This window comes from Vicia villosa, linkage group LG5 (genome assembly GCF_029867415.1).
Source record: "Vicia villosa cultivar HV-30 ecotype Madison, WI linkage group LG5, Vvil1.0, whole genome shotgun sequence".
Taxonomy (NCBI): domain Eukaryota; kingdom Viridiplantae; phylum Streptophyta; class Magnoliopsida; order Fabales; family Fabaceae; genus Vicia; species Vicia villosa.
In genome coordinates, this window is record NC_081184.1 from 169,180,807 (window position 1) to 169,200,424 (window position 19,618).

The window sequence follows — 19,618 nt, forward strand, 5'->3', positions numbered from 1 at the left end:
AGTGAACCGACACTCATAAGGAGGGAGAACACACCCATCATAATTGTTATACACCCCCAATCTTTCTCAAGGATAAGCATTCTCTAGTTAGTCTGGGGCAACACCTCAGTAAAGGCTCGATCCAAACCACCCTCATCAGCGAAAGTAGAGGTTGAATCCAATGTCGCATGATCCACCCCCACTGAAGAAATATCAATGTTTGCCTTAGATGCATGGTAGGTGGAATGTCCATTCTTAAGAACGCCACCAACACATAAAAGGAAATATGAAGAGTCAATAGTCTAATAAAAAACACAAATAAGAATTTAAACGACAGAGAGATCAAAAACTAATTGCCCAGAAAACCCTAAAAATGAAGCAAAAGCAAGGAGAAGATGTTGGGTTTTACCTTCAAAGAAATAAGCTGGTTATTCGTGCGTATCAAAGATCCCTGAACGAAGATCACATATGAGCTTAACCATGAAGCTAAAACATAAGAGTTCTCGAAAAAGAACGAAGTTGGCAAGATGCGAAGAAGATCTTTTACGAGTCGTGAGTGGAAGAAAAGAGAAAAATGACGTGCCTATTCTCAATGATAGTGACGTCACATCAAGACTTTTCGTCACATCTAGGGTGTATACGAAAAATCCTTGTGCTACAAAGAAGGGACGAGGGCTTGGGGGACATCTGTTTTAGGTCTCCCACAAAATCAAGATGAAAGATCTAGAGGCGAAGCAAGGAAGCAAATATGAGAAACATGTGTTCCTTTATTCTCGCATAAAGTAGAAAATTCCACCTCTAAAGCATTACCAACCGTCCAGATCAATAAGACAATTGACTGTGACCCATGCTGCACTTCGTACTTTCGATTTAAACCGCTTCCACTATAAAAGATAGAAAGTGCGTCATTCTCGAGTATTCAAGTTCATTCCCACTCATCATTTTTCATTCTCTTACTGAATTAGGCGTTGACGTGTTAATCTTGCAAATCGACCACTTTTCCCGTATCAAAAATTTACTCCACCATATCAAGATTCTATTTCATCACTCACCAAACAAATATAGTTTCACGACAAAACAAAATCCAATACACATAAAAAAAATATGTATGTGAAATTATTTAAAAATTGACAAAATTTAGTGCAACCATACTACTAAATTTACATAACTTATTTCTCTTCTAATTCTATCATTAAAAAGAATGTAAATTGAACAAAAATATTGTTAAGTATCCAACAAACACATCAAATAAAACTTAGGATTAAGACCTAACATACATTTAAAAAGAAAATTCAATAATTTAAATCATTGTACCAGCCGTAAAAGGAGAATAATAAAAAAACTTACAAATTTATTTACATATATGTTGTTCCAGTAATTCTAACATGAAAAAAAAAAAATTGAAATAGCATATTATTTGTCAAACATAACAATTTTTTTTTAAAATTAATGCCGAACATGTTCTCTTGCATTGAAAAATAACCGGTTTTTTACTGAAACAGGTTTAAGAACTGGACCGAACCATAAACCTGGTTCAGTTTGGTTTGTTTAATAAACCATGAACAAAACCCCAAATTTTATCGTTCTCGTTCCTCTAATGTTCAAAATCAAAACATCCAGTAAACCCTAATCGACCTTCGTTCCGCCACCGTCATCCCTCTAAGGTACGTTCTCTTTCTCATTTCCTCCTTCCTTTCAATCGCTTCCACACTCTATTCGAATCTCAAAATCTCAAAGTTTCAGTCCTTCCTTTTCGTTTAACCTTACGCTTTTCCGATAAATCTTCAGTGTTGTTCTAGTGAAATGGAAAAACCTTAACTTTAATTAATTGTTATAACAGTGAATAACAATGAGGAAGTTAAAGTTTCATGAGAAGAAGCTTTTGAAGAAGGTGAATTTTTTGGAATGGAAGAGAGAAGGGGGACACAGAGAGAACATGGTTATGCAGCGCTACCATATTACTCAACGGGACGATTATAAAAAGTATTATTCTGTCATAATTCACACTGTTTTTGTTGTTGTTCTGGCATTTGGTAATTTTCTTTGTTTTGATTTGGTTTTTTAGCTGATTGTGGAAATGTGAACAGGTATGCTACGTTAACACGGATGATTCAGAAGATGGTGAGCATAGTGAAACAGATTGATGTCAAGGATCCGGATCGAGTTAGGTTGACTGATTACCTTTTGGAAAAACTGTAAGTTCACTTTTTGAAGTTAAGTGTTTAAAAGATATATGATTTCTATTGCTTGAACTGGGTTGTTGCAGATATGCTGTGAATTTTGGTTTTCTTAAATTTTATTATAAATTTAGTTGCAAGTAGTGTATATAAATTGTGGGGTGGCCTGATTGCAACAATAGGTGACCTGATTGCAGTGACCCTTTTTGGCTCTGTAGCATCGATACCTCTGGAAAAGGGCTGTCTGTGTTGGTGTCGGACACCTACACCGACACTTGTAATTGTAATTACATTTTATTTTTTCCTTTTTTTCAAATTATTACCGGTGTCGCCGTGTCGGTGTTGTTTTCGAGTTGTCCGTGCTTCATAGCCATTTGGTTCTCTCATCATGACCATGAATCCATGATTGGTAGATAACTTGAATGTTTGTCTAGGATAGTTCATAGCTACATGGATGTAGCTTAATGTCGAGAAGGATAAGTAAGACCTACCATTTCAAGTACATGATTGGTATATTATAGTGACAACTCGCTTTTTGTGTCTTCCTTGGTATTTGGTATTAGTTTGAAACAAAGAAGGAAAAAATAAATGTTGAGACGCTTACCGTTACACATATCTGTTTCATTAACTCACTCTTTTATTTTTATGACAGTTACAACATGGGTGTGATTCCAACCAGGCAAAGCATCACATTATGTGAACGCTTAACCGCGTCATCCTTCTGCAGGTAAAAGACACACATTACTTCTTTTAATGATTTACATGAAATTTTAGTTATGAACTTTACTTGTTAGTTCATGAGACTGTATTATCATATGAAAATTAACAAAAGGCTTTGGATTTTGCCAATATGTGGTTGTTCCGAGTGGTAAGGGACTTAAACACACCTTATGCAAATGGTCATGGAGTTTCAATAGGGTTTAGAATTATTCTTTTAAGAAACCTATCATTCTAAATTATGTTAACTATGGTGCAGACGGAGGCTCTCAACTGTTTTGGTGAGACTAAAATTTGCGGAACATTTGAAAGAAGCTGTAACGTATATTGAGCAGGGGCATGTTCGGGTTGGACCAAATACAGTTACAGACCCAGCTTTCCTTGTTACTAGAAACCAGGAAGACTTCATTACATGGGTGGATTCGTCTAAGATAAAGAGAAAGGTGCTTCAGTACAATGACAAGTTGGATGACTATGATTTAATGAATTAGGTGGCTTCTTGTGTTTCACTATTGAACAATTTTTGTATTGTAGACACGGATGTAAAAGACTATTTAAGAATATGGATGAAATATCAAACTTTTTATGGTTCTCTTTATGCCGGTATACATGCGAAGATTTTAATAGAAATTTCTCTTTTTTTCAAATAAAATAATCATTACATCAGTAGAAGTATATATCTACAAAACGCCGACTACTGAGTGGCTTGCATTCAGAAATTTTTTATCTTGTCTAGACATATCTCTGTTATCAAACTTACATGCATTTTATTTGGTGGAACCTTCTTTTGATTAGTGGCATGGTGATGCTAGGAATCAAATGTGAATGACTGTTGTTCTCCCCAAGTATATGAAGGAATTTCTAACAATGTACTATGAATAAAATCTAAGATTCTGCAATGAACCTGTATATAAAAATAAGAGAGGTCACACGTTCATCCTAATCGTGGTTTGGGTAATGACCCCTGTTAATGGGTAAATGAGGCGTATAAAAAACTAATATTAAATATCCCAACCAGTTATAATTCTGATTGGTATAAGGCATGGAATAAGGCAATAGGAGTCAACATCTCATCTGGTTTTTGTATCTAAAATTCGAAGGTGTTGATCAGTTATTTGTTGGTGGTGGCTCTGCATATCCTCGGTCTTACAGAAGGAGGTATTGAGACATCGCGAGCAGTTCGAGTGCTTGCCGGGAAATGATAAATTGGAAGTTAACAAGCTGGATATAGTGGGGTTCGCTTGTTATGGAATATTTGGAAAATCATAAATGAAAAGATATTTGGCAATAAGGAAATTGAAGTGGAAAAGATGGTGGAAGATGCAAAAATCTATTCTTGGAGGTGGCTTTATTTTAAATCTAAGTTTCATAAACAATATTTCTCAGAGGTTCATGATTCCTAAAGCATGCTTAGGAATTTTAGAACCATGAAATTAAGGTTTTATATATGTCAAGCAATAGAGAGCAGCAATTATATGTGGGTTTGGTTGTTCAGACTATATATTTTTGTCAGGTTTTAGTTAGATGTGGTACCTCTAGCTACCGGGCACCCATGGTCTTGTGCATTTGGCGCTAATTCTCGCGTTTTGTTGCTCGCGATGGCGTCAACTGCGAATTGACATCAGATAAATATGCAGCCAGACTAAAAATTCTAAGAACTAAGCATGTAGAGTTTCTGTGGATGTGCATTATGGCCGGATGGGCTTGATTGTATTCCAATGGCTATTCAAGTATGTTGTTCTGTCTTATCAGTTTTAATGGCCGGAGTTTTGTATCATATCAACTGTATTTTGGCTGAGTGGAAGATCCTCTCTCGCATTTTCTAGCAATCTGAGTAGTAAGTGTAGAGGTGGTGGATGGCGTGGTAGTCGCAGCATTAGCGTGTAGAGGTGGTGGATGGCGTGGTAGTCGCTGCATTAGCGTGTAGAGGTGGTGGATGGCGTGGTAGTCGCTGCATTAGCGTTTTGAAATCAGAGGGTTGTATCAGAAGTGTTTTGCAGAGTTAGCTTAGTCAGCAGTGGTCTAGTTGCGGGAATTGTCTCATCGGTCACTGTTCGATAATTCCAGTGCCTTGATCTCTATCTCACTTCTCCGGCAGCGGTGCAGAACCAACAGTTTTTCATTGATCTTGATCAAGGGTTGTGTCCTAAATGGTGGGTGGCCCGATATTAGAAATATGATATCAGGTGGTCCATTAGATCTTAAACGAGGTTTTGAGAACATATTAAGAAATATGGTTGGGTCTATCTCATCTCTATAAAACCGATTTGTTGGGTGATGATTTTCCACACTTATAAAACATATTATATGTCATATTTTTTGATATGAGACTCTTTTCTGCTAAACTTGCCTCTCCTTGTTTTAGTCACGGTTTGATGATGCATGATCAAGTATGATCTCACTTCTATTGTTGTCCCAATGTTGTTTGACCATATATAAACTTGTATGTCTTCTAGATTTGTTTTATTCGGAGTACTTAGTCTTTCTAATTAGTGATGTGCCAAAAGGTTTTGTATGACAAGGAACGGGTATATATATTGGAAGTTTATAATAATCTATCACTCCCAAACACTAGACCACTAAGGGAGCTTAACAATGCTTTTCAAAATCTTCATAATGTGAAGTTCATTAAGTGCCATAGAAACTGAGCTAATGTTTGGAAAGTAGGATGGTCACATCCTACCAAGTATTAGGTCTGATTTCTCTAAGAGCTAAATGATTAATGATGTGACTTAAATACTATATAGTGAGATTTTTTAAAATATTACTAGCATATCCCCCAAATTCTTGTTAAATTGACAAAAATCAATATTGTTAGGTTGGACGTCACACCTGAGTTTAAACTTTGATTTTCACAATTGTGTATTTTTAATGGTTATGACCACTTCATCTACCGATAAAAAAATGTTACTAGTATCTTTTTACAAAGAAGATATTTCTAACTAGTACTATTGCTTGACTTTTTTTAATCGAGGAAGATATTTATTTCTACTATGTGCTTTCGAAAACCATGTTGATGTGGCCATCGTAGGTCATTAACTCCTCATGTGAGCCATTATGACGGCGCCTAATTCATATTATTAGAGAATGATTCGTTAGTTAGTATAGGTGGTTGTTAAGAAATTAGTTAAGTTAGTTACACGTGAATAACTAATTTCTAACACATGCATGCTTTGTATAAATATTGAAGTCATAGGCTTCATTCAAGGAATGAGAAATACATTTGCAACAAGCAAAGCTCGATCTATCTCTCATACACCTTTTCCATGAATAGATTAATCTTCATCGTGAGTGTTTTCTCATCTAACATGACATTAGAGCCTATCGATTCGGGCCACCCACTGTTTATATGCGCACCAAACCCAATAATGTTGAGCGCAAGGGGTGTATTAGAAAAACCCATTCCCACATATCCTTAATTCGGGCCACCCACCATTTATATCGACACACTAAGCCCAAAAGAGTGTTGAGCGTGGGGGTGTATTGGGAAAAAAACCATGTTTCATATTGGTTAAAGATAAAGCCCTCAAAGTTTATATAGAGAGGCACCTCTCACCTTACAAACTCTAATTCTATCATGGTATCATACGCATAAGGGGATCGTAACTTTTTCTGCTGCCTCAAACTCGTTCTTGCACCATCATCATCTTCTTCATCTTGATAAACAAAAATTCTCAATTTCAGAGAAACTAAGATTGTCTTCTTCATCGCATACATCAAGAGGTTTCAATTTTAGAGAAACTGAACTTTTCAGTGCAAGCAAGAACGGGAAATTACTTCTTCATCGGAGGATTTAGTTTCAAAGAAACTAAAGTTCCAGTTGCAGGCAAGAATCACAATCAAAACTGCACTGATCAAAGCTTCATAGAAGTTGTTTATTCAACATTCAAATCAGATCTCCATTGAGACTCAGAGAATCAACAATGGTGAATCTTGAAATGTCACCATAAGGTGTACAACATGAAGTTCAAACCTCACAAGCTACGTCAAAAGTCATCGCATTTATAGGTTCGATAAACACTTTTGCTCCAAAATCCTAGACTAAACTTCAAGAAAGCAATTTTTTGTTATGGAATCAACATGCTAAGGGTGTAGTTATGTCACGCAAATTTCACAAGATCATGGTAAACCCTCGCATTTCACCAATGTTCAAGACTGAAAGTGATCGAATTGAAAACATTGTGTCTGAAGCTTATGAGGAATGAACCGTGCAAGATCAACCTTTGTTCACTTGGTTGCCATCAATAATCTTAGAATTCGTGCTTCCTCACCTTCTCTCATGAAAGCACGCATATGAGGTGTTAGATAAAGTTCACAAGCATTACAATGCTCATATGAAGGCACGAGTTCATCAACTTTGTGCTAAGTTGAAGATGAGCAAGAAAGGAACCAAAATAATCTCTGAATTTGTGCTTCGAATAAGAGCTATTGCATACTCATTCATGGCTACTGGTGATCCAACCTCGGAACGTGATCAAATCGATTCAATTCTTCAAGGACTTTCTGAATAGTACAATTCATGCATCATGATGGTATATGGTAAAAGTGATCCAATGGACATCTATTAAGTGCAAGACACCTAATGCCTCGACCACTATTGTTCAAGATGGGATTGATACTCAGGCTACTAAACCAGCTAATTCAGAAGGTTCAAGTCATTAGAGGGAAACATGCTAGAGGAAGGGGTTGAAGCATATCAAACTACACAAATAGAAATCGTCCAGCATATCAACTTTGCAAAAAATATGAGCTTGTAGTGATGAATATTTTGAACCTACACCACCAAAACCGTAGGCTCAATGCACTACCTCCACCAACACCAATCATACTCAAGAAGGTAACAAGAATCAAGATAACTTTTAATTGATCGTTTTTGAACTTTTACTATGTCAAAAAAATACATAAGGTTATGAAAAACATCATATATTTAATTAACCTTATATTTTAAACTCAACCACTATTTAGAACTCAGAATATTTGAGGTTGTGGGTGTGCACACCCACTCAAAGGATGCGCCTACTTGAAATGATTAAGTTTTTTAAAAAGAGTATAAAAATAAAGATAGAAATATTTAGAGAATTGCGATTTTTAACAAAAAAGTTTAATATATAATTATAAAAACAAAAAAGTTTAATATATAATTATTTTGACAAAAATATTTAATTAGTTTTTATAAATATCCTTTTTTTTGTTTAGTTCCTACAACATTTTTTATTGATTTTAATTTTTGGAAGTACTTTTTATTTATTTATTATTTTTTTTAGTATCTGCAAAATTAATTTAGTATAATAGAATTAGTCCCACTATATGTAAAATATTTAATTTTAGTTTTTTTATCACAAATATTAAAAAATTAAAATCAAATACTTTATAAATTACATAGATCAATTTTTATATAAATAAGTTTTATATAGACTAAAATAAAATAATAAATCTTAAATCAAATTTATTTTTTTAAATAAAAAAACTACAAGGAATTTTTATAAGAAAGTTATATTTACCAATTAGATAGTACTACTATTTTTGATTTTTTTTTTTACCCACCTTCCTATGAGAGTCACCCCCAGCGAAAACCCCATTTTACCCTGCTTCGGAAATGCATTTCCGAAATTTTTTTTTTCTAAATTTTTCCCGACTTCGGAAGTGCATTTCCGAAAAAATCCCAAAAATTGAGATTTTGATTAATTCGGAGATGCATCTCCGAAAAAACAAAAAAAAAATCTAAAAATCCTAAAAATTAATTTTAGGATATTAATTAATTTATATATCATAAATTTGATATAATTTATGAGTAATGAATAATAACAATTATATATTTTAATATAATTTATGAGTTGTGAATAATAATTATTATATATTTATATTCTGATTCATATTTTAAAATTTAAAATAATTTTAATTAAAAAAATTAAAATAATTTCATTTATAAAATGAGTTATAATTTTTTATTTATATATTTATAATAATTATTATATATTTACAAAAAAAATTAAAAAAATGAGTGTTTTAATTTATATATTTATATAATAATTATTATATATTTATAAAAATTATTATATATTTATATATTTATAAATTTATATAATAGTTATTATATATTAATTATAAATATATTTATATATTTATATAATAATTATAAAAATTAAAAAAATAGTGTTTTAATTTATAATAATTATTATATATTTATATATTATATATTTATATATTTCACTTACAAAATTAATAATTATTATTATATATTTATATATTTCTATTCTGATTCATAATTAAAAATGAGTTATAATTTTTTATTTAGTTTAAAAAAATTAAAAAAAAGATTTTGTCTTAATTTTATTTAATGAATAAATTTTATATTTAACTCTATATAATTCAAAATTTACTTATAAAATTAAAATGTTTTTGATTTATATAAGTTAGTAAAATAATTTTTAACTTTAAAATTATTTAGGAAATTTTGATTCACCTTGATTTTATTGATTCACCTTGATTTTATACCTATTAATTGTATTGATTCACCTTGATTTTAATTTTTTAATAATTATTGAATTCATTCGGATGTGTATATCCGAAACATTTCAAGACCAATTTGGTCTTGGAATATTTCGGAAATGCATCTCTGAAAACTCAGAAAAAAAGGGGTGTTTCGAAAATGTATCTCCGAAAACTCAAAAAGGGAGGTATTTTCGGAAATGCATCTCCGAAAACACTTTTTTTCGTGTTTTCGGAAGTGCATTTCCGAAAACACCTTTTTTTTCAATAAAAAGTACGTTTTTGGAAATTAATTTCCGAAACAAGGGGTATTTTGGTAAATTCGTCGGAAGTATTTAAGAAGGATAGGAGGTGGGTAAAAAAATTTCTCTATTTTTTACCTAGAGAATCTTTGTTTCTAGTACTATTACCATCTGACTTTTTAACTCCGAAAGATCTATGTTTCTACTATTGGATATGTTTTTTTAACCGAACAACATTGTACTTTCAAAAACCATGATGACGTGGCCATACATATTGTTCCTAGGTTTTGTTCTCCTCGTGTGAACCATTCTGACGGCGCATGATTCGTATCAGTCCCAAACCAAGCTTTCTAGAGAGAGATATCAATGGAGGTAGAAGAAGGTGAATGGTCGAAGCTAAGCATATACAAAGCAGCAAGAACTATAAAAAAAAGAGACAACAGTTTATACAACGCACTCAGATCTATCTACCAAGACTCAGTTTTTGTCTCTGAAATCTCTCAATTATGGCCTCAACTTCCTCTTCTCGCAAATCTCCGTTGTGGTTTATGGTACTCTTCGAATTTTCATTCGACATGTTACTTCAAATCAACCGATGGTCACACCAACAACTGTTCTTTCTCAACTTCTCGTCTCAATCTGCATGTCGCTCATCTTGCAGGTACTATTCATTATTCAACAACAATCTTGTTTTCCTTTTGTGTTCTTTTGTTTAAGGTTCAAAGATTGGTTTTTTAATTGTTTTGTTCAATTGGGTAGCGCAGAAAGGTGGTTGCATGATTGTTGATTCTACTAGAAGAGGAAAACGTTTCCCTGATAGCATGTCCAAAACTATACCTATTTGGACTTGTGTTCTTAATCGTGCGATTTCTCAATTTAGAACAGATTCTAACATTCATGAGAATGATGCTGCATTGCCTCAAGTGAGTATGATTATGATGCTTATTTCAATATTCTGGTTTGAATGGTGGTGTATAAGGTTTTAAATAACTGTCACTGTCGCGTAATGACTTTCGTGATTTCAGTCGGTACAAGTGTTGCGATACTGATTGCTTGCAGGGTCGCAGTGTGAATTAACCATAATTTCTTCTTTATCATAAAAACAATGAATAGCGGTATTTGCTTTTGATACTGTTTTGTCGTGTCCGTTTTACCGGACCGTTTTTTAAAACCCTGGTTGTGTATATTATTATGTCTTTGTAATTGTGTTGTTGCATTCAATTCATGAAACAGGAGGATTGTAATGGATGTGGTGAGATTGCAAGAGATTGGGATTGCTCTTTGCACCTTCCTCTTTGGGTTCCACAAACAGAAAAGGCTTCCATTGAGGAGCATTTAGAGGAATGGACGGAACAATTGAAAGCAAGTGGAGCTGACATTGCTTCTCTTGCTGTTTCCTTGAAGAAACCGTTACGTCCGCTTTGGATTTCTCAGAAAACTGTCATCTGGTTAAACGAAGTTCCTCATCATGACTCTTGGGATTTCACTCCCATCATACTTGTTTCCGCTTCTTCTTCGTCGAACGGAGTAAGCCAACACAATAGGACTACTTCCGAGTTTAGCTGGAATTATATACCTGGTGCTGGAGACGACGAAGAAAGTTGGTCTAGGGGTTTAACTCCACCTCTCTTTTGGAATCACGTTTATGATCTTATAAATTCCGGTCCAGAATTGTGTAACCAGAAGGTTGCTGATATAGTTGAAAAGAGTAGAGTTTGTCGTGCTTATAGAGGAGAGAATGCTCCTCAGATTAGAGTTAAATCACTTTCACACGAAGAACCGTCACTGGCTTCTGATATTGCAAATACTGAAGTTGACGCGAACGAGTCTTCGGAAGATTTTGAAGTTTCTTGGTTGGGTTTAACTAATCTGGCAGTTGGTGCATCTCAATTTGGTATACTGACTTATAGTACAGATACAGTTTTTCTTTGCCTTGTTATCCAATCTACTTGTGATCAAGTAGTTAACTATTTTACGATGTTTATGGGGCTGAGTGTTCGTGTTTGCTGCAGCTACGGATGCAGCTGATTTTGACTGCGTATTAAATTGTGATAGTGAGTCCATCTCGGTTTCTGCGGAAGCATATCTACATCTTCCAATGGTGGTTAGTATGACATGGAAATAAAATCTCTTGTTGTTGTTGTTGGTGTTTTAATTTTTCAACTCATTTTAATTTTTCATGGCAGAGTTCGAAGTTTGATCGGTTTTCCTTATTAAACAATCTTTCTGAAGCCGTGAGCTTCGCGAAGTTCAACCTTATCCAAGGAAAACGACTTCTGGTTTGTTGTAATAATGGTATAACTTCTGTTGAACTCGTTGGACCTATGTAAATATTTTATGCATTTTAAATAACCTGTTTTTCATTGCTTTTCAGGGGAAGATATTAGTGTATGTGTTTGTTTAGCAATTTTGATGTCATTATTTGATGAAAAAGGTAAATATCTATATAGCTTTCATTTTGTTACAAAATATTAATCATAAAGTCAATTCTCACATAATGTGGAATCAGTGCATTGCAGTATCCATCAATAATTATTTCTATAATATTTAAAGCTTGATGTTTTGCATACATTCATGTCTATTTATAGGGACTTTTGATGGTGGGGAATCCTTCAATACAACACATGTTACTAAATGGGATATGAGGCGACGGCTCGTATTTGTCTGTAAATTTGCAACAAATGCTCGACCGTCCAGAGGAAATTTGAGGCAAGTATTTAACTTTCTTATTGGTGGAAAATGCATTCTTCAACCTCAGGAGGATGATGGAAGTGATGAGGATTGCTAGAATATGTGAATTTATCATTCCTCAATCTAGAATATGTGAATTTATCATTCCTCAATTGTTTCTAACTTAGTAGTATTTCCTTTTTATAATTGATATTTGTATACCTAAGTTAATGCAAGTTTCCTGGCAAATAACAGCAACTTGACATAGACTTTTACTGACGAAGGTCATAAAACATGTAAAGTATGAATAATTTCCAAATTTCTATAGCTTTTATGCCCCTTAGAGGTACTAGTTTTATGCAGTAACCTTCAATGGCATTTTATATTTTAACTTTGAAGTGAATGTATGCTTTATTCAAGGGGAGGAAATAAAAAGATATTGTTTTATCCCATACCTCCAAATAAGAAAGAAGAGATTTGAGAATTTCATATTTCATTCCATTAGAATTAGTTTTTAAATGTTCAACAAATGAACTGGTAAATTCATTCTATTTACCCCTGTCAAGGACCTGAACTGATGAAATGAAGTATTGATAAGCACTTCATTGTAACAAACAATGGCTTTGCAGACATTTTCTCTTTGATTTCAGATCAATAACTATGATTGAAATATTATCTTAGGAAATTGAAGAGAATCAGGCGTGTTCTTAGGAAATTGAAGGAGGCCTTTGCAGACATTTTCTCTTTGATTTCAGATCAATAACTATGATTGAAATATTATCTTTACTATTTCTACTAATCGCGATTTCAGTGAGTTTATCAGCAACAACCTGTGTTGGTGATATTTCCTCTGTTGACAAGGATCTTCGGCGCCTTCTTAGAATGTGGCGCGCAACTTCTCCTACTTCATCATTCGTCATTACATCCCAAAGTCCATCACTTGCCAAAATTAAACATTCATCCTCGTCAGTTCTTGCTGTAAAAGTTATCTCTGGCACTGGAATAATCCATGGTCTTAAGTACCGATCACCTGAAATATCACCGTTATTAGGCAGTTAATGCAAGACTAGTTACAGACCTTGGTAAGCCTCTTGCCATCTAAATTTTAGGCAGAAAATGGTTTTATCACCCAGAAACTACTAATTATTTATGTGATCTAGCTTGCGGAACAAGTAAAGATGATAAGAATCACTGAAAAGAAGATAACATCCATTTTAAGACCTTGCTTAAACAACTTCATAATCAATCTTTCATGTGTAGTTTTAGAATCAAAGTTATAGGTTATTTAAGACCTTGCTTAAACAACTTCATAATCAATCTTTCATGTCTAGTTTTAGAATCAAAGTTATAGGTTATTTAGGAACCTGCAATATGTATATTTTCTTAGTCATTATGATATAGTTTCTTGATACATTCATATATTTCAAAATTGACACATTTATACAAATCCACTCCACTGAATGCATATAGTACCTAGGAAGCTTGCAAAAACACTAACAAACTACAAAGGTGAAAGGATTAAGAATTTAGTCAATAATCTATAATATATAAACCCACTAAGCAACCGTGTGGAAGTTATAACTCCATAAAAATTGGATAGTGAAATGGTAAAAAGAAAATATTTGTGTTTGTGAGGGCAAACTTACTTTTGAAATTTCCATGATTTAGATACAAGAGCATAGATAGATAATCACAGAGTGTACAGGTTCAAAACCCTTTGAGAAAAGTCATGTACTTATTTAAAGATTAAACTGTTTGCACTTTGCACCTCCATATTAGCTCATAGCAGAAGACTATTTGCATATAAAACATTTGGTAAATAAGTAACCAAGACTGGATATATCAGATAAATCAAGGTACCTATGGCCCTGGACATGGCAAGAACACCAAATACCCTAGCTCCATTCCAGTTTATTACTTTTCCTCCTCCTCCTTCAATTCTCAAGAGTTCATCCTCTCTGTCAGGCTGTACAAGCAAGGACAATGGTATCTCAGAACCAACGACATTGAAGGGAAATGCAAATTTTTTTAATATATGTCTGCGCTTAAGCATAATGAAGATACCGTCTCTTAATATTTTTATTTTTCTTTTTTGATGATCCTATCTCATGGGTTACAACTTACAAGTATCTTAGAACTTCAAAAGAAGTACATGTGAAATGCTCTTATCTTTTCATATTATTATTATTGAGAATAGATAGATCATATCCTATATACATACATATATATAAATGAATTCTAAATTGGGGCCTGCAGTAGCAATTGTGACCGCAATAAAAAAGTTGTGGCCATCTCCACAACCACATCACAAATGCAATTGCAGTTGTATTTGTTTTAATTTGCTGCAATATCAAGATTCATCGCGTATTTGTTGTGACAGCAACCAGAGATTAGAACATGGAAACTAAACAATGCATTAGAACAACATAGATAAATGGGTTATGACTAGACCTTCTGATCTACTGTCAATGGAACTGTTTGAGTCCTGCGGCAAAGAACCACCCTTGAGTCGCCACAGTTGGATGTAATAATTTGACAACCAGATAGAACAACCACAGAGGCAGTAGATCCAACCATTTCTGGTGCAACTTCTTCTGATTCAATTTCACTGTCAGTCTTCTCAAAGCCATTAGCAAATACGGCTTCCCATCTTTTCTGCCATTCAGTACCACCTGCTATTTCTCGGTCCCATTCTTCTGCTATAATATCATGCATCCGCTTGGCACAAAATTTAGCAACCTAGGATTAAATTAACTCAAATGTTAGAAGAAGGGACAATTTAGCAGTCCATTCACAAGAGACAAACACAAGAAATAAATTAATGAGATTTATTTTAATAAGTAAAGTGTGCTAATAGATTTCATTAATTCGCATAAAGAAAGTAGATATAATATTGACTGATGAAAGTTTCATTTAATCCTCACACCCTTAAACCGTTGAAATTTAATAAACTTTTTCCAGAAAAGCGAGACACACCTCAACAATCATTCGTCAACCCTGTATTAATAAATAATAATATGTCAAAAGTGGTGCAAGATTCATAATGAAACGTAGGCCCCACTTACTCACACATGTCATGATATGAGCAACATACCTTTTCTTTAGGTAAAATAAATGACAAAATAAATAAAGACTCATCATTCCATCCACGTAACTGAACTTTTTTTCTCCAAAACTTTCTCCCCCAACAGGCAACAAACAGCACCACACCCACCAAAACATTTTATTAATTCATAATAATAACCATCACTATTCCAAATCCATACTATCATACTACTAGAAAAGAGATAGAAAATAAATGATTAAGATCTTCTCATTTTCTCTGTTACTATAATTTATATAAGGGTCTCTTCATTTTCTCCGTTACTATAATTTATATAAGAGTCAAGTTAACGAGTTCTCTATAAACACTCTTTAAGATTTTCAAATAAATAAAATATTTTTTAAATAAATAAATTAATTTAACTTTATTTTTTGAAACAGCATAAGAGATGCCATTCAGTAAAAGTATAACAAGGACTAGCAATGATAAATCCTGCATACACTTATACAAATAATGCAGGAACACAATCTTAAACCACACACCAAACCCAATCCACCCTCTTGAAATTAAGAGCAGCTACAATTACAGCAATTAGCCTAACTATAAATTCCAAAAGACTTGCAGTTCCACCGGGCCAAAATCATAAACGGAACCGCCCGCGACTCAAAGGAATTGACCCCGCTGAATGCAGCACAAGCAGATAAAACCGAAGACACTAATAGCGCCACAGCTTCAAACTGAATAGAGCCAACGCGACCTCAAGAAAGATTCATTTTACTCCAATTCAATTTATAGTGCATTGAATATTTTTTTTCAATAAAACATACATTTTTCTCCTTAAAAGAAATCAATTACTTTTATTCATTAATGAATTAAATATAAATATTTTTTTTAACATATCTTTTTTAAATTCTTAACCGGTGACCTGGCTTAGGGGTGGCAAAACGGATCGTCCGTCCCGCCCGTTTAATATCCGCCAAAAAGTGAGCGGGGCGGACCCGACAAGTAAAATGGGCATAAAAATCATGTCCGTCCCGCCAAGATGGCGGGTTGTCGGACGGCGGACTCTATTTTTTTTTTAATAGATTAATAGTCTTTTTTTTACCTTTCAATTAAATTTTTCACTTATTAGAACAACTTTTTATAAAACATCTTTTAAATAAATTTTACCTAAAAAAATATTATAAATATTTATAAATAAATGTATAAAATAAAACCAAAAAGAATTTGAATTATTAGAATTAACTTTAAAAACTACGAACTTAAGGCGAGACGATCTTAACAAATAGGGGAGGCGAGTTTTAACGGACGACAAACTTTGACGGGACGAGTTTAGATGGGGGATGATTTTTGGCAGAACAGGCTTTGGTGGACAGAAGGCCCAAAATTCCAACTCAACCCGCCATTTATAGCTGTACACGGGCCGGACCGGCGGGCCACCTCCCATTTTACCACTCTTACCCTGGCCCAATAGCTTTACCCTTTATATAAATATTACTAGTAATAGACATATTTAAGACATGTGTTATATTTAATATTAATTCAACTTTAAAAAAAGGCCCACACCCGGTATTACACATTCTGTATCTACAACGTGTCACCACAATAACAAACACAATTAATTTATCTCTCTTTTTGTGGACCATTCTACCTATACCACGTGTCCTTCCTATGAAAAACACACACCAACTACATTCCCCTTTTAGTTTAACAAGCATCATCACAATTATAATCACAAGTTTATTAAATTATAACAAAATAACTCTTCACCTTTTTAACTTTTACACCAAGTGTTCTACTCTCATTGGTCCACTAACTTTCTACAACATAATACACTACCTCATTTTCTCTCTCCTTATAAATTACAATTTCAATTGAAAATATAATATAGTTGCATATTTATGATTATTATTCATTTATAATTGAATCATTCATTTTAAATTTACATATTTTTAAATATATTTTATACAATATTAAATAAATTTACATGATATTAGACTATAGTTTACGGGTCACTATCAACATAATACATATTTTATTTATTTTTTCAAATGTTGAAATTCTTTTTATTTTTTTTCCGTCTCATGGATTAATTTTTTTCTTTGCTTAATTATTTAATAATTAAGTAATTTATTTTAAATTTATTTGTATAATGTATTTTTTTAATTTTAAAAACATAATACACTACCTCATTCTCTTTATAAAGTACAATTTCAATTGAAAATATAATATAGCTGCATATTTATGATTATTATTAATTTATAATTGAATCATTCATTTTAAATTTACATGTTTGTAAATATATATGATACAATATTAAATAAATTTACATGATATTATGTTGTAGTTTACGGGTCACTATCAACATAATACATATTTTATTTATTTTTTCAAATGTTAAAATTCTTTTTATTCTCTTTCCGTCTCATGGATCAATTTTTCTTTGTATAATTATTTAATAATTAAATAATTCATTTTAGATTTATTTGTATAATGTATTTTTTTAATTTAATTAGCATGATGAAAAGTGTATTTATCTCACGGGTCACTAACAAGACAATATTTATTTTAGTTAATCAATCATTATTTTAATTCAAGAGACAAAATCTTTATTTTTAAATATTGAATTTTTCTCCATCTCACACTACAAGAAAAAAATAGTTTTAGGACATAATTTTTTAAAAATCTGAAATATTTTACGACGGTTGTAGACCCAACTGCCCTTAAAAGAAATTTGCGACAATTCAACAACGGTCGCCCCCAAATATATTCATGATTATTATTTGAAGATTCTAAATTACTACATTTTTTTTAGTTATTTACACAATATCATAATTAAATTACCCATCCTCGAAATATATGTTGTTGAAATTGCAAAGCATTGTGAAATTGACTATGAAAATTTTATTTATAAATTTTTTTAATGGTTAATTTTTATTTTATAAATACAATTTGGTCAAACTTTTTATTTCATATTTTTTTCATATCATTCAAAAAATACTACACCATAAATAATGCACCCGTGCGACAGCACGGGTCTCTGACTAGTTCTGTATCTACAACGTGTCACCACAATAACAAACACAATTAATTTATCTCTCTTTTTGTGGACCATTCTACCTATACCACGTGTCCTTCCTATGAAAAACACACACCAACTACATTCCCCTTTTAGTTTAACAAGCATCATCACAATTATAATCACAAGTTTATTAAATTATAACAACAAATAGGAGTGTTAGAAATTTAATTATATCAAATGAACATAAACAAAAAGTAATACTAATTATAAAAACGTACTAAATATATGCAGTTATCAAAGAAAACTTATTATAAATATAACGCCACAATGTAATCATATTAACGTATATAGAAAATATATAAAATTGACCAAAATTAAATAAATAAAATAGAAACGGTTATTTTTCGAAAAAATAATTAAATAAAAATGGAAGAAGAAGAAGAAGGTGTGAACCTGAGAGCCGCCGTGTCCATCATAAACGCCGAAGAAATGAACCGGTCCGATCTCACCGGAGGATCTCGAACCGGGAGCCGTACAACCACCGACGTGATCGCAACTGCGGGACAAAAACCCTGGAATAGCAGCTACAGCGTCCTCCATTTCCTTCCGTCTCCCAATCACTGAAGTATGTCCCCAACTAACTCCCTTGTTGCTCCTTCCGACGCACTTCTCTCTCACCGCCGTCACCACAACCTCATCCATCACGTCAGCCTTGTTGCTGTTGCTCTCACCTTCATTCTTCTCAGCGATCAACGACGGCGCAAGAATCACTCGATTCACCGTAATTATCGGAATCTCACCTGAGCCACTGCTAACAGAGGAAATGTCACCGGAACGGAAATCATCGGTACTGAATAGCGACGAAATGCTTGAACCAGAGCTTGTCAATGTTAACTGATCAGAGTCAACTCGTTCGAGTTGCTCTTCTGAATCGTCCAAACGTTCCATAACTCAGTAGGCAGTGGTTGAGTTTGAAAGAGAGAGGAAATGATAAAAGGAGAAGAATTAAAGAAAGGACACGTAAGAAATCGACACGTGTTTGGAAATTTTTTTGATGGCACACGCATCTGTTGTGATTTGTTATTTTTTGGGTAAGAAATGGAAACGAGACACGAATTGTTTGTAGTCACGCTCACGTTCCTTATGCTGCGACTCCACCTATTCCCACTTCAATCAACGGCCGAGATTCTCTTTTTTATTCTCTGCTTCGCATTACAATGCACCCGCTTTGATCTGTGTCCTGGATTGGACCGTCTTCAATGTGTTACATTGTATTAGG

At 33.2% G+C, this 19,618-nt stretch overlaps 3 protein-coding genes across 4 annotated transcripts; 2 read left to right on the forward strand and 1 right to left on the reverse strand.

Annotated features, from left to right (window-relative positions):
- Window positions 1-1,515: 1,515 nt before the first annotated feature.
- Window positions 1,516-3,471, forward strand: LOC131608176 (uncharacterized). The gene is made up of 5 exons (XM_058880105.1): window positions 1,516-1,643; window positions 1,820-1,962; window positions 2,067-2,174; window positions 2,809-2,883; window positions 3,133-3,471. Exons 2-5 carry the CDS (start codon window positions 1,829-1,831, stop codon window positions 3,362-3,364), a joined length of 549 nt encoding a protein of 182 aa, XP_058736088.1. The 5' UTR covers window positions 1,516-1,643; window positions 1,820-1,828; the 3' UTR covers window positions 3,365-3,471.
- A 6,383-nt stretch (window positions 3,472-9,854) lies between these two features.
- Window positions 9,855-12,685, forward strand: LOC131603826 (uncharacterized protein C3F10.06c). Of its 2 annotated transcripts, none has more exons than XM_058876261.1 (7): window positions 9,855-10,265; window positions 10,364-10,527; window positions 10,838-11,498; window positions 11,617-11,708; window positions 11,791-11,899; window positions 11,979-12,038; window positions 12,193-12,685. In XM_058876261.1, the coding sequence occupies exons 1-7, from the start codon at window positions 9,971-9,973 to the stop codon at window positions 12,390-12,392; spliced, it is 1,581 nt and encodes a 526-aa protein (XP_058732244.1). In that variant the 5' UTR covers window positions 9,855-9,970; the 3' UTR covers window positions 12,393-12,685. The 2 variants fall into 2 exon arrangements, with proteins under 2 accessions (XP_058732244.1, XP_058732245.1); XM_058876262.1 differs by having other exon boundaries at window positions 10,058-10,265; window positions 10,369-10,527.
- A 65-nt stretch (window positions 12,686-12,750) lies between these two features.
- On the reverse strand, window positions 12,751-19,345 carry LOC131603828 (probable protein phosphatase 2C 6). The gene is made up of 4 exons (XM_058876263.1): window positions 18,793-19,345; window positions 14,726-15,013; window positions 14,135-14,240; window positions 12,751-13,304 (listed from the first exon to the last, which is right to left on the reverse strand). The coding sequence occupies exons 1-4, from the start codon at window positions 19,285-19,287 to the stop codon at window positions 12,982-12,984; spliced, it is 1,212 nt and encodes a 403-aa protein (XP_058732246.1). The 5' UTR covers window positions 19,288-19,345; the 3' UTR covers window positions 12,751-12,981.
- Window positions 19,346-19,618: the final 273 nt, after the last annotated feature.

What these genes read in the sequence shown, in the direction of transcription:
- LOC131603826 (XM_058876261.1), top strand. Translation starts at nt 9,971, where the DNA reads ATGGAGGTAGAAGAAGGTGAATGGTCGAAGCTAAGCATATACAAAGCA. An exon ending in GCATGTCGCTCATCTTGCAG is followed by an intron (nt 10,266 to 10,363) that starts GTACTATTCATT and finishes TCAATTGGGTAG; the next exon opens with CGCAGAAAGGTGGTTGCATG. An exon ending in TCTGGTTTGTTGTAATAATG is followed by an intron (nt 11,900 to 11,978) that starts GTATAACTTCTG and finishes ATTGCTTTTCAG; the next exon opens with GGGAAGATATTAGTGTATGT.
- LOC131603828 (XM_058876263.1), bottom strand. Translation starts at nt 19,287, where the DNA reads ATGGAACGTTTGGACGATTCAGAAGAGCAACTCGAACGAGTTGACTCT. An exon ending in ATGGACACGGCGGCTCTCAG is followed by an intron (nt 15,014 to 18,792) that starts GTTCACACCTTC and finishes ATTTAATCCTAG; the next exon opens with GTTGCTAAATTTTGTGCCAA. An exon ending in TGCCATGTCCAGGGCCATAG is followed by an intron (nt 13,305 to 14,134) that starts GTACCTTGATTT and finishes GTGATATTTCAG; the next exon opens with GTGATCGGTACTTAAGACCA.
- LOC131608176 (XM_058880105.1), top strand. Translation starts at nt 1,829, where the DNA reads ATGAGGAAGTTAAAGTTTCATGAGAAGAAGCTTTTGAAGAAGGTGAAT. An exon ending in CAACGGGACGATTATAAAAA is followed by an intron (nt 1,963 to 2,066) that starts GTATTATTCTGT and finishes AAATGTGAACAG; the next exon opens with GTATGCTACGTTAACACGGA. An exon ending in GATTACCTTTTGGAAAAACT is followed by an intron (nt 2,175 to 2,808) that starts GTAAGTTCACTT and finishes TTTTTATGACAG; the next exon opens with TTACAACATGGGTGTGATTC.